Here is an 11,574-nt window from a genome sequence, read left to right as displayed (position 1 = left end):
TCTGTTTCTTCGGGGGGAGCGTCGCTCTGTTTCTCGGGGGAGCGTCGCTCTGTTTCTCCGGGGCGTCGCTCTGTTTCTCGGGGGAGCGTCTCTCTATTTCTCGGGGGCGTCGCTCTGTTTTTCGGGGGGAGCGTCGCTCTGTTTCTCGGGGGAGCGTCTCTCTGTTTCTCGGGGGCGTCGCTCTGTTTTTCGGGGGGGCGTCGCTCTGTTTCTCGTGGAGCGTCGCTCTGTTTCTTTGGGGGGGGCGTTGCTCTGTTTCTCGGGGGCGTCGCCCTGTTTCTCGGGGGAGCGTCGCTCTGTTTCTCGGGGGAGCGTCGCTCTGTTTCTCGGGGGAGCGTCGCTCTGTTTCTCGGGGGGGGGGCGTCGCTCTGTTTCTCGGGGAGCGTCGCTCTGTTTCTTTAGGGGGGGCGTTGCTCTGTTTCTCGGGGGCGTCGCCCTGTTTCTCGGGGGAGCGTCGCTCTGTTTCTCGGGGGAGCGTCGCTCTGTTTCTCGGGGGGGGGGGGGGGGCGTCGCTCTGTTTCTCCGGGGCGTCGCTCTGTTTCTCGGGGGAGCGTCTCTCTATTTCTCGGGGGCGTCGCTCTGTTTTTCGGGGGGAGCGTCGCTCTGTTTCTCGGGGGAGCGTCGCTCTGTTTCTCGGGGGCGTCGCTCTGTTTTTCGGGGGGGCGTCGCTCTGTTTCTCGTGGAGCGTCGCTCTGTTTCTTTGGGGGGGGGCGTTGCTCTGTTTCTCGGGGGCGTCGCCCTGTTTCTCGGGGGAGCGTCGCTCTGTTTCTCGGGGGAGCGTCGCTCTGTTTCTCGGGGGGGGCGTCGCTCTATTTCTCGGGGGGAGCGTCGCTCTGTTTCTCGGGGGCGTCGCTCTGTTTCTCGGGGGAGCGTCTCTCTTTTTCTCGGGGGCGTCGCTCTGTTTTTCGGGGGGAGTGTCGCTCTGTTTCTCGGGGGAGCGTCGCTCTGTTTCTTCGGGGGGAGCGTCGCTCTGTTTCTTCGGGGGGAGCGTCGCTCTGTTTCTCGGGGGGGGCGTCGCTCTGTTTCTCGGGGGCGTCGCTCTGTTACTTCTGGGGGCGTGTCGCTCTGTTTCTTCGGGGGGAGCGTCGCTCTGTTTCTCGGGGACGTCGCTCTGTTACTTCTGGGGGCGTGTCGCTCTGTTTCTCGGGGGCGTCGCTCTGTTTCTCGGGGGAACATCTCTCTGTTTCTCGGGGGGGGCGTCGCTCTGTTTCTCGGGGGAGCGTCTCTCTGTTTCTCGGGGGGAGCGTCGCTCTGTTTCTTTGGGGGGGGGCGTCGCTGTTTCTTGGGGGGGGGGGGCGTCGCTCTGTTTCTTTGGGGGGGGGCGTCGCTCTGTTTCTCGGGGGGGCGTCGCTCTGTTTCTTCAAGGGGAGCGTCGCTCTGTTTCTCGGGGGCATCGCTCTGTTTCTTGGGGGAGCGTCTCTCTGTTTCTCGGGGGCGTCGCTCTGTTTTTTGGGGGGAGCGTCACTCTGTTTCTCGGGGGGAGCGTCGCTCTGTTTCTTCGCGGGGGAGCGTCGCTCTGTTTCTCGGGCGTCGTCGCTCTGTTTCTCGGGGGAGCGTCGCTCTGTTTCTTTGGGGGGGCCGTCGCTCTGTTTCTCGGGCGTCGTCGCTCTGTTTCTCGGGGGAGCATCGCTCTGTTTCTTTGGGGGGAGCGTCGCTCTGTTTCTCGGGGGGGGCGTCGCTCTGTTTCTTCGGGGGGAGCGTCGCTCTGTTTCTCGGGGGCATCGCTCTGTTTCTCGGGGGAGCGTCTCTCTGTTTCTCGGGGGCGTCGCTCTGTTTTTCGGGGGGAGCGTCGCTCTGTTTCTTCGGGGGGAGCGTCGCTCTGTTTCTTCGGGGGGAGCGTCGCTCTGTTTCTCGGGGGAGCGTCGCTCTGTTTCTTCGGGGGGAGCGTCGCTCTGTTTCTTCGGGGGGAGCGTCGGTCTGTTTCTCGGGGGGGGGGCATCGCTCTGTTTCTCGGGGGCGTCGCTCTGTTACTTCTTGGGGCGTGTCGCTCTGTTTCTTCGGGGGGAGCGTCGCTCTGTTTCTCGGGGGCGTCGCTCTGTTACTTCTGGGGGCGTGTCGCTCTCTTTCTCGGGGGCGTCGCTCTGTTTCTCGGGGGAGCGTCTCTCTGTTTCTCGGGGGCTTCGCTCTGTTTTTCGGGGGGAGCGTCGCTCTGTTTTTCGGGGGGAGCGTCGCTCTGTTTCTTCGGGGGGAGCGTCGCTCTGTTTCTTGGGGGGGCGTCGCTCTGTTTCTCGGGGGAGCGTCTCTCTGTTTTTCGGGGGCGTCGCTCTGTTTCTCGGGGGAGCGTCGCTCTGTTTCTCGGGGGGCGTCGCTCTGTTTCTCGGGGGGCGTCGCTCTGTTTTTCGGGGGGAGCGTCGCTCTGTTTCTCGGGGGGCGTCGCCCTGTTTCTTGGGGAGCGTCGCTCTGTTTCTCGGGGGCGTCGCTCTGTTTCTCGGGGGGAGCGTCTCTGTTTCTCGGGGGGAGCGTCTCTGTTTCTCGGGGGGAGCGTCTCTCTGTTTCTCGGGGGGCGTCGCTCTGTGTCTCGGGGGAGCGTCGCTCTGTTTTTCGGGGGGGCGTCGCTCTGTTTTTCGGGGGAGCGTCGCTCTGTTTCTCAGGGGAGAGTCGCTCTGTTTCTCGGGGGCGTCGCTCTGTTTCTCGGGGGCGTCGCTCTGTTTCTCGGGCGTCGTCGCTCTGTTTCTCGGGGGGAGCGTCACTCTGTTACTCTGAGGGGCGTCGCTCTGTCTCTTGGGGGGGGGCGTCGCTCTGTTTCTCAGGGGAGAGTCGCTCTGTTTCTCGGGGGCGTCGCTCTGTTACTCTGAGGGGCGTCGCTCTGTCTCTTGGGGGGGGGGCGTCACTCTGTTTCTCGGGGGGCGTCGCTCTTTTTCTCGGGGGAGCGTCGCTCTGTTTCTCGGGGGGCGTCGTTCTGTTTTTCGGGGGCGTCGCTCTGTTTTTCGGGGGGAGCGTTGCTCTGTTTCTTCGGGGGGAGCGTCGCTCTGTTTCTTCGGGGGGAGCGTCGCTCTGTTTCTCGGGGGAGCGCCGCTCTGTTTCTCGGGGGGGGGGGGCGTCGCTCTGTTTTTCGGGGGGCGTCGCTCTGTTTTTCGGGGGGAGCGTCGCTCTGTTTTTCGGGGGGAGCGTTGCTCTGTTTCTTCGGGGGGAGCGTCGCTCTGTTTCTTCGGGGGGAGCGTCGCTCTGTTTCTTTGGGGGGGGCGTCGCTCTGTTTCTTCGGGGGGAGCGTCGCTCTGTTTCTCGGGGGGGGGGGCGTCGCTCTGTTTTTCGGGGGGCGTCGCTCTGTTTTTCGGGGGGAGCGTCGCTCTGTTTTTCGGGGGGAGCGTTGCTCTGTTTCTTCGGGGGGAGCGTCGCTCTGTTTCTTCGGGGGGAGCGTTGCTCTGTTTCTTTGGGGGGGGCGTCGCTCTGTTTCTTCGGGGGGAGCGTCGCTCTGTTTCTCAGGGGAGAGTCGCTCTGTTTCTCGGGGGCGTCGCTCTGTTTCTCGGGCGTCGTCGCTCTGTTTCTCAGGGGAGAGTCGCTCTGTTTTTCGGGGGGAGCGTCACTCTGTTACTCTGAGGGGCGTCGCTCTGTCTCTTGGGGGGGGGCGTCGCTCTGTTTCTCGGGGGCGTCGCTCTGTTACTGAGGGGCGTCGCTCTGTCTCTTGGGGGGGGGCGTCACTCTGTTTCTCGGGGGGCGTCGCTCTTTTTCTCGGGGGAGCGTCGCTCTGTTTCTCGGGGGGCGTCGCTCTGTTTTTCGGGGGCGTCGCTCTGTTTTTCGGGGGGAGCGTCGCTCTGTTTCTTCGGGGGGAGCGTCGCTCTGTTTCTTCGGGGGGAGCGTCGCTCTGTCTCTCGGGGGAGCGTCGCTCTGTTTCTCGGGGGGCGTCTCTTTCTCTTGAGGATGTTGCTCTCTCTCTGGTGGTCTCTAGTAACCCTCCCCTGTTGCAGACCACCGAGGAGGAGCTGTTCGGCACCACTCAGGAGGGCGCTGCCTTTGTGGAGTTCCTGGAGCTGCTGGGGGAGCGGGTTCTCCTGCAGGACTTTAGGGGGTGAGCCTGGGGATGCGGTGGTCTCGCTGTCTCTCTTTTGTTGGCCGTCCCCTGACTCCACGCCTGATGTCGCAGATTCCGGGGAGGACTGGACGTGACTCACGGACAGACGGGGACAGAATCCGTCTACTGCAACTTCCGAGGGAAGGAGATCATGTTCCACGTGGCCACCAAGCTGCCGTACACCGAGGGCGATGCCCAGCAGGTACCGTGACCCGACACCCACCAGGAGCGGTCATAGAAGCACAGATGATGGGAGTGTGGACCCCGGTGGTCTGCTGCTGCCCCCCATCACGCTGTCTCATTCTTCTCATTTGTTTAGTTGCAGCGTAAGCGACACATCGGGAACGACATCGTGGCCATCGTATTCCAGGACGAGAACACGCCGTTCGTGCCCGACATGATCGCCTCCAACTTCCTGCACGCCTACATCGTGGTGCAGGCGGAGAACGCGGGCACCGACAGCACCGCATACAAGGTGGGCCCGATGCCACTGATCCTGGGGGCACTCGGACCCGATGCCACAGATCCTGGGGGCCCACCGACCCACTGACTCTGATCCTGGGGGCCCACCGACCTGATGACTCTGATCCTGGGGGCCCGCAGACCCGATGCCACAGATTCTGGGGGCCCACCAACCCACTGACTCTGATCCTGGGGGCGCGCGGACCCGATGACTAATCCTGGGGGGCCCGCGGACCCGATGCCACAGATCCTGGGGGCCCGCGGACCCGATGCCACAGATCCTGGGGGCCCACCGACATAATGACTCTGATCCTGGGGGGCACGCGGACCCGATGACTGATCCTGGGGGGCCCAAGGACTCTATGCCACAGATCCTGGGGGCCCGCGGACCCGCTGCCACTGATCCTGGGGGGCCGCGGATCCGATGCCACTGATCCTGGGGGGCCCAAGGACCCTATGCCGTTGATCTTGGGGGGCTGCTCCGTGTCCGTGTGTTGGAGCTCGGCTGTGTGCTGCGGGCCGGCGGTGATGGGGGGACGCGCTGTGCTCTTGCCCGTTTCGGACCCCTTCGCGGCAGCGTCTCCTGTGTTCTCGGCCATGTAGTAATATAATGTGTGGCCCCTCTCAGGTCTCGGTCACTGCCCGGGATGATGTGCCTTTCTTCGGCCCACCACTTCCAGACCCCGCTGTTTTCCGTAAGGTAGGTGGGAGATCCTGGTTGCCTGGTGAACTACAATCCCCAGCAGCGCTCACACCTGACTGTCTTTTCCCAGGGCTCTGACTTTCAGGAATTCCTTCTGACTAAACTGATCAATGCGGAGTACGCCTGCTACAAAGCCGAGAAATTTGCTAAACTGGAGGTGAGTGCTACCCCCCAGGAGTGTGCTGCCCCCCCAGGAGCGTGTGCTGCCCCCCCCCAGGAGCATGTGCTGCCCTTCCCCAGGGGCGTGTGCTGCCCCCCCCAGGAGTGTGCTGCCCCCCCCAGGAGCGTGTGCTGCCCCCCAGGGGCGTGTGCTACCCCCCCCGAGGAGCGTGTGCTGCCTCCCCCGAGGAGCGTGTGCTGCCCCCCCAGGAGCGTGTGCTGCCCCCCCCAGGAGCGTGTGCTACCCCCCAGGAGTGTGCTGCCCCCCCAGGAGCGTGTGCTGCCCCCCCCCAGGAGTGTGCTGCCCCCCCCCCAGGAGTGTGCTGCCCCCCCAGGAGCGTGTGCTGCCCCCCCCAAGAGTGTGCTGCCCCCCCCCAGGAGCGTGCTGCCCCCCCCCAGGAGCGTGTGCTGCCCCCCCCCCAGTAGCGTGTGCTGCCTCCCCCCCAGTAGCGTGTGCTGCCTCCCCCCAGGAGCGTGTGCTGCCCCCCCCAGGAGCGTGTGCTGCCCCCCCCCAGGAGCGTGTGCTGCCCCCCCAGGAGCGTGTGCTGCCCCCCCCAGGAGCGTGCTGCCCCCCCCAGGAGCGTGTGCTGCCCCCCCCAGTAGCGTGTGCTGCCTCCCCCCAGGAGCGTGTGCTGCCCCCCCCCAGGAGCGTGTGCTGCCCCCCCCCCAGGAGCGTGTGCTGCCCCCCCCAGGAGCGTGTGCTGCCCCCCCCCAGGAGCGTGTGCTGCCCCCCCCAGGAGCGTGTGCTGCCCCCCCCAGGAGCGTGTGCTGCCCCCCCCAGGAGCGTGTGCTGCCCCCCCCAGGAGCGTGTGCTGCCCCCCCAGGAGCGTGTGCTGCCCCCCCCAGGAGCGTGTGCTGCCCCCCCAGGAGCGTGTGCTGCCCCCCCAGGAGCGTGTGCTGCCCCCCCAGGAGCGTGTGCTGCTCCCCCAGGAGCGTGTGCTGCCCCCCCCAGGAGCGTGTGCTGCCCCCCCCAGGAGCGTGTGCTGCCCCCCAGGAGCGTGTGCTGCCCCCCCCAGGAGCGTGTGCTGCCCCCCCCAGGAGCGTGTGCTGCCCCCCCAGGAGCGTGTGCTGCCCCCCCCAGGAGCGTGTGCTGCCCCCCCCAGGAGCGTGTGCTGCCCCCCAGGAGCGTGTGCTGCCCCCCCCCAGGAGCGTGTGCTGCCCCCCCCAGGAGCGTGTGCTGCCCCCCAGGAGCGTGTGCTGCCCCCCCCAGGAGCGTGTGCTGCCCCCCCCAGGAGCGTGTGCTGCCCCCCCCAGGAGCGTGTGCTGCCCCCCCCAGGAGCGTGTGCTGCCCCCCCCAGGAGCGTGTGCTGCCCCCCCAGGAGCGTGTGCTGCTCCCCCAGGAGCGTGTGCTGCCCCCCCCCAGGAGCGTGTGCTGCCCCCCCCAGGAGCGTGTGCTGCCCCCCCCAGGAGCGTGTGCTGCCCCCCCCCAGGAGCGTGTGCTGCCCCCCCCAGGAGCGTGTGCTGCCCCCCAGGAGCGTGTGCTGCCATGCCCCCCGCGGCTTACCTTTCCTCGCCCTCAGGAGCGGACGCGCGCCGCGCTACTGGAGACGCTGTACGAGGAGCTGCACATCAACAGCCAGTCCATGATGGGGCTCGGCGGGGATGAGGACAAGATGGAGAACGGCGGCAGTGGAGGGGGCTTCTTTGAGTCTTTTAAGGTGAGATATACATATCATGGGGGTCCCCAGTATCAGCGCAGCTCATATCTGGGGGGGGGGGGGGCTCAGGTCTCTGTATCTGTCCTTAGTATTTGGGGGACTCGGGTCTCTGTATCTGTCCTTAGTATTTGGGGGACTCGGGTCTCTGTATCTGTCTATTCTCAGTATTTGGGGGGCTCGGGTCTCTGTATCTGTCCTTAGTATTTGGGGAACTCGGGTCTCTGTATCTGTCTATTCTCCATATTTGGGGGGCTCAGCTCTCTGAATATGTCCCCAGTATTTGGGGGGCTCAGGTCTCTATCTGTCCTCAGTATTTGGGGGGCTCAGGTCTCTGTACGTCTGCGCGGCCCCCTGTCCAGCCGCCCTCCCCATCTGCTGGGACGTCTGCGCGGCCCCCCTGTCCAGCCGCCCTCCCGATCTGCTGGGACGTCTGCGCGGCCCCCCTGTCCAGCCGCCCTCCCCATCTGCTGGGACATCTGCGCGGCCCCCCTGTCCAGCCACCCTCCCCATCTGTTGGGACGTCTGCGCGGCCCCCTGTCCACCCGCCCTCCCGATCTGCTGGGACGTCTGCGCGGCCCCCCTGTCCACCCGCCCTCCCCATCTGCTGGGACGTCTGCGCGGGCCCCTGTCCAGCCGCCCTCCCGATCTGCTGGGACGTCTGCGCGGCCCCCCTGTCCACCCGCCCTCCCCATCTGCTGGGACGTCTGCGCGGCCCCCCTGTCCACCCGCCCTCCCCATCTGCTGGGACGTCTGCGCGGGCCCCTGTCCAGCCGCCCTCCCGATCTGCTGGGACGTCTGCGCGGCCCCCCTGTCCAGCCACCCTCCCCATCTGTTGGGACGTCTGCGCGGCCCCCTGTCCACCCGCCCTCCCGATCTGCTGGGACGTCTGCGCGGCCCCCCTGTCCACCCGCCCTCCCCATCTGCTGGGACGTCTGCGCGGCCCCCCTGTCCAGCCGCCCTCCCCATCTGCTGGGACATCTGCGCGGCCCCCCTGTCCAGCCACCCTCCCCATCTGCTGGGACGTCTGCGCGGCCCCCCTGTCCAGCCGCCCTCCTCGATCAGGTCACTTCTGCACACAAGATGTCAGTCTTCTCTCTTTGCAGAGAGTAATCAGGAGCCGCAGTCAATCCATGGATGCCATGGGGCTCAGCAATAAGAAGCAGCACACAGTGTCCACCAGCCACAGCGGCAGCTTCGGCCATAACCAGGATAATCCAAAGCCCCCCGGAATAGTAAGTGCCCCCTGTATACATGTAGACCAGGGCGGGAACGCATTCTGGAGATAAAGGAGGAAAGCCATTATCAATAAATAGGTTGTGTAAGATCTGATCACTGACGGCAGAAGAAGCCGCAGGACCCCCAAGAAAATCACACTCCTCAGATTCACAGGGCCAGAGTCCTCCCTCACAGACTCTTCTCTGTCCCCCTCCACTTTCCTCCTTCCCAGACTCTTCTCTGTCCTCATCCTCTCTCCTCCCTCACTCTTCTGTCCTCCTCCTCTCTCTCAGCCTCTTCTCTGTCCTCCTCCAGGATCAGCAGTTTGGGCACAGACCGTTCTAGCGGATGGTTATAGATTTGGGGTCCGGGCAGATAGGTCTCTGTGTAGAGACCTGAGGTGGGTCCTGATCAGAGGCCAGTGAGGATCGGGACCCCCGGGACGGCGGGCTGATGGAGGGTCTGCCCCCTGCAGGTGGAGGTCTGTGAGGAGCGGGACCCCCGGGACGGCGGGCTGGTGGAGGGTCTGCTCCCTGCAGGTGGAGGTCTGTGAGGAGTAGGACCCCCGGGACGGCGGGCTGGTGGAGGGTCTGCCCCCTGCAGGTGGAGGTCTGTGAGGAGCAGGACCCCCGGGACGGCGGGCTGGTGGAGGGCATGGAGGATCTGCTCCCTGCAGGAGGAGGTCTGTGAGGAGCGGGACCCCCGGGATGGCGGGCTGGTGGAGGGTCTGCCCCCTGCAGGTGGAGGTCTGTGAGGAGTAGGACCCCCGGAACGGCTGGCTGGTGGAGGGCATGAAGGGTCTGCTCCCTGCAGGTGGAGGTCTGTGAGGAGCGGGACCCCCGGGACGGCGGGCTGGTGGAGGGTCTGCCCCCTGCAGGTGGAGGTCTGTGAGGAGTAGGACCCCCGGGACGGCGGGCTGGTGGAGGGTCTGCCCCCTGCAGGTGGTCTGTGAGGAGTAGGACCCCCGGGTCGGCAGGCTGGTGGAGGGTCTGCCCCTTGCAGGAGGAGGTCTGTGAGGAGTAGGACCCCCGGGTCGGCGGGCTGGTGGAGGGTCTGCCCCCTGTAGGTGGAGGTCTGTGAGGACCCCCGGGACGGCGGGCTGGTGGAGGGTCTGCCCCCTGCAGGTGGAGGTCTGTGAGGAGCGGGACCCCCGGGACGGCGGGCTGGTGGAGGGTCTGCTCCCTGCAGGTGGAGGTCTGTGAGGAGTAGGACCCCCGGGACGGCAGGCTGGTGGAGGGTCTGCCCCTTGCAGGAGGAGGTCTGTGAGGAGTAGGACCCCCGGGTCGGCGGGCTGGTGGAGGGTCTGCCCCCTGCAGGTGGAGGTCTGTGAGGAGCGGGACCCCTGAGACGGCGGGCTGGTGGAGGGTCTGCCCCCTGCAGGAGGAGGTCTGTGAGGAGTAGGACCCCCGGGACGGCTGGGTGGAGGGTCTGCCCCCTGCAGGTGGAGGTCTGTGAGGAGCAGGACCCCCGGGACGGCGGGCTGGTGGAGGGTCTGCCCCCTGCAGGAGGAGGTCTGTGAGGAGTAGGACCCCCGGGTCGGCGGGCTGGTGGAGGGTCTGCCCCCTGCAGGTGGAGGTCTGTGAGGAGCAGGACCCCCGGGACGGCGGGCTGGTGGAGGGTCTGCCCCCTGCAGGAGGAGGTCTGTGAGGAGTAGGACCCCCGGGTCGGCGGGCTGGTGGAGGGTCTGCCCCCTGCAGGTGGAGGTCTGTGAGGAGCAGGACCCCCGGGACGGCGAGCTGGTGGAGGGTCTGCCCCCTGCAGGTGGAGGTCTGTGAGGAGTAGGACCCCCGGGACGGCTGGGTGGAGGGTCTGCCCCCTGCAGGTGGAGGTCTGTGAGGAGCAGGACCCCCGGGACGGCGAGCTGGTGGAGGGTCTGCCCCCTGCAGGTGGAGGTCTGTGAGGAGTAGGACCCCCGGGACGGCTGGGTGGACGGTCTGCCTCTGCAGGAGGAGGTCTGTGAGGAGCAGGACCCCCGGGATGGCTGGCTGGTGGAGGGTCTGCCCCCTACAGGAGGAGGTCTGTGAGGAGCTGGACCCCCGAGACTGCGGGCTGGTGGAAGGTCTGGCCCCCTGCAGGTGGAGGTCTGTGAGGAGCGGGACCCCCGGGACGGCGGGCTGGTGGAGGGTCTGCCCCCTGCAGGTGGAGGTCTGTGAGGAGTAGGACCCCCGGAACGGCTGGCTGGTGGAGGGCATGGAGGGTCTGCCCCCTGCAGGAGGAGGTCTGTGAGGAGTAGGACCCCTGGGTCGGCGGGCTGGTGGAGGGTCTGCCCCCTGCAGGTGGAGGTCTGTGAGGAGCGGGACCCCCGGGATGGCGGGCTGGTGGAGGGTCTGCCCCCTGCAGGTGGAGGTCTGTGAGGAGCGGGACCCCCGGGATGGCGGGCTGGTGGAGGGCATGGAGGATCTGCTCCCTGCAGGAGGAGGTCTGTGAGGAGTAGGACCCCCGGGTTGGCGGGCTGGTGGAGGGTCTGCTCCCTGCAGGTGGAGGTCTGTGACTGACGTTCTCTTTTTCTCTCTCCCTCTTTTCCTGACCCGCCATCTTTCTCCGTCTTTGTGCCTCCTTTTCCCGCTGTGCCGTCTCTTCCTCACCGCCTCCATGTCTCTGTGTCTCCTGCACGTTGCTGCCTCTCTTCCCGCTGTGCCGTCTCTTCCTCACCGCCTCCATGTCTCTGTGTCTCCTGCACGTTGCTGCCTCCTTTTCCCGCTGTGCCGTCTCTTCCTCGCTGCCTCCATGTCTGTGTCTCCTGCACGTTGCTGCCTCTCTTCCCGCTGTGCCGTCTCTTCCTCGCTGCCTCCATGTCTGTGTCTCCTGCACGTTGCTGCCTCTTTTCCCGCTGTGCCGTCTCTTCCTCACCGCCTCCATGTCTGTGTCTCCTGCACGTTGCTGTCTCCTTTTCCCGCTGTGCCGTCTCTTCCTCGCCGCCTCCATGTCTCTCTGCTCCATAGTCATTGCTTGTGCCAGGGAGAGCGCCGGGCCGGCATGGACGCCGCGGAAGTGCCATAGGCATAGGAACCATAGAAGAGGTGGATAATGGCTCCGTCTGAGCGCGGGGTCACGGGAGCTCGTGGTGTGATGGCATGTGCGCTGTGCGGAGCCGGCAGACATCATGGACCGGCGGCACCACAAGTATCAGGCATCCTCCTGATAGCGTAACGTGCATGTCTAGCTGTTTGCCTGTGTGACGGGCGTCATCGCCCATGGCCGGCGCTGTCCGTGAAGAAGCGGCGCATGTCCTGCACACAGCTGTGGGGTAGTTACAGTGTACCAGTGCGGCTGTGATCACTGCACTAATACATTGTAACGCAGCTGCAGCTGAGCCTGCGGGCTGGGACGTGGAAGGGGCAGTGCGGGGGATGGAGGAAGACATGGCC

At 66.1% G+C, this 11,574-nt stretch overlaps 1 protein-coding gene across 10 annotated transcripts in view; it reads left to right on the top strand.

Annotated features, from left to right (window-relative positions):
* The window catches only part of RAP1GAP (RAP1 GTPase activating protein), a 135,837-nt gene that overhangs the window by 111,431 nt on the left and 12,832 nt on the right, over positions 1–11,574 (top strand). For 6 of the 10 annotated variants that reach the window (XR_011315491.1, XR_011315490.1, XM_069741644.1 and 3 more), the window contains 8 exons: positions 3,906–4,006; positions 4,082–4,211; positions 4,329–4,484; positions 5,100–5,171; positions 5,245–5,331; positions 6,854–6,991; positions 8,095–8,223; positions 11,149–11,226. Coding sequence is in view for 6 of the 10 variants with exons in the window: in XM_069741644.1 (XP_069597745.1) it covers positions 3,906–4,006; positions 4,082–4,211; positions 4,329–4,484; positions 5,100–5,171; positions 5,245–5,331; positions 6,854–6,991; positions 8,095–8,223; positions 11,149–11,226 (891 nt within the window). In the remaining 4 variants the exon portion in view is untranslated. The remainder of the gene's footprint in view (positions 1–3,905; positions 4,007–4,081; positions 4,212–4,328; positions 4,485–5,099; positions 5,172–5,244; positions 5,332–6,853; positions 6,992–8,094; positions 8,224–11,148; positions 11,227–11,574) is intronic. The other 4 variants (XR_011315489.1, XR_011315492.1, XM_069741646.1 and 1 more) reach the window with 1 other exon arrangement.

The sequence above is a fragment of the Ranitomeya imitator genome, chromosome 10 (genome assembly GCF_032444005.1).
Source record: "Ranitomeya imitator isolate aRanImi1 chromosome 10, aRanImi1.pri, whole genome shotgun sequence".
Classification (NCBI taxonomy): domain Eukaryota; kingdom Metazoa; phylum Chordata; class Amphibia; order Anura; family Dendrobatidae; genus Ranitomeya; species Ranitomeya imitator.
This window is presented reverse-complemented; position numbering and strand designations above follow the sequence as displayed.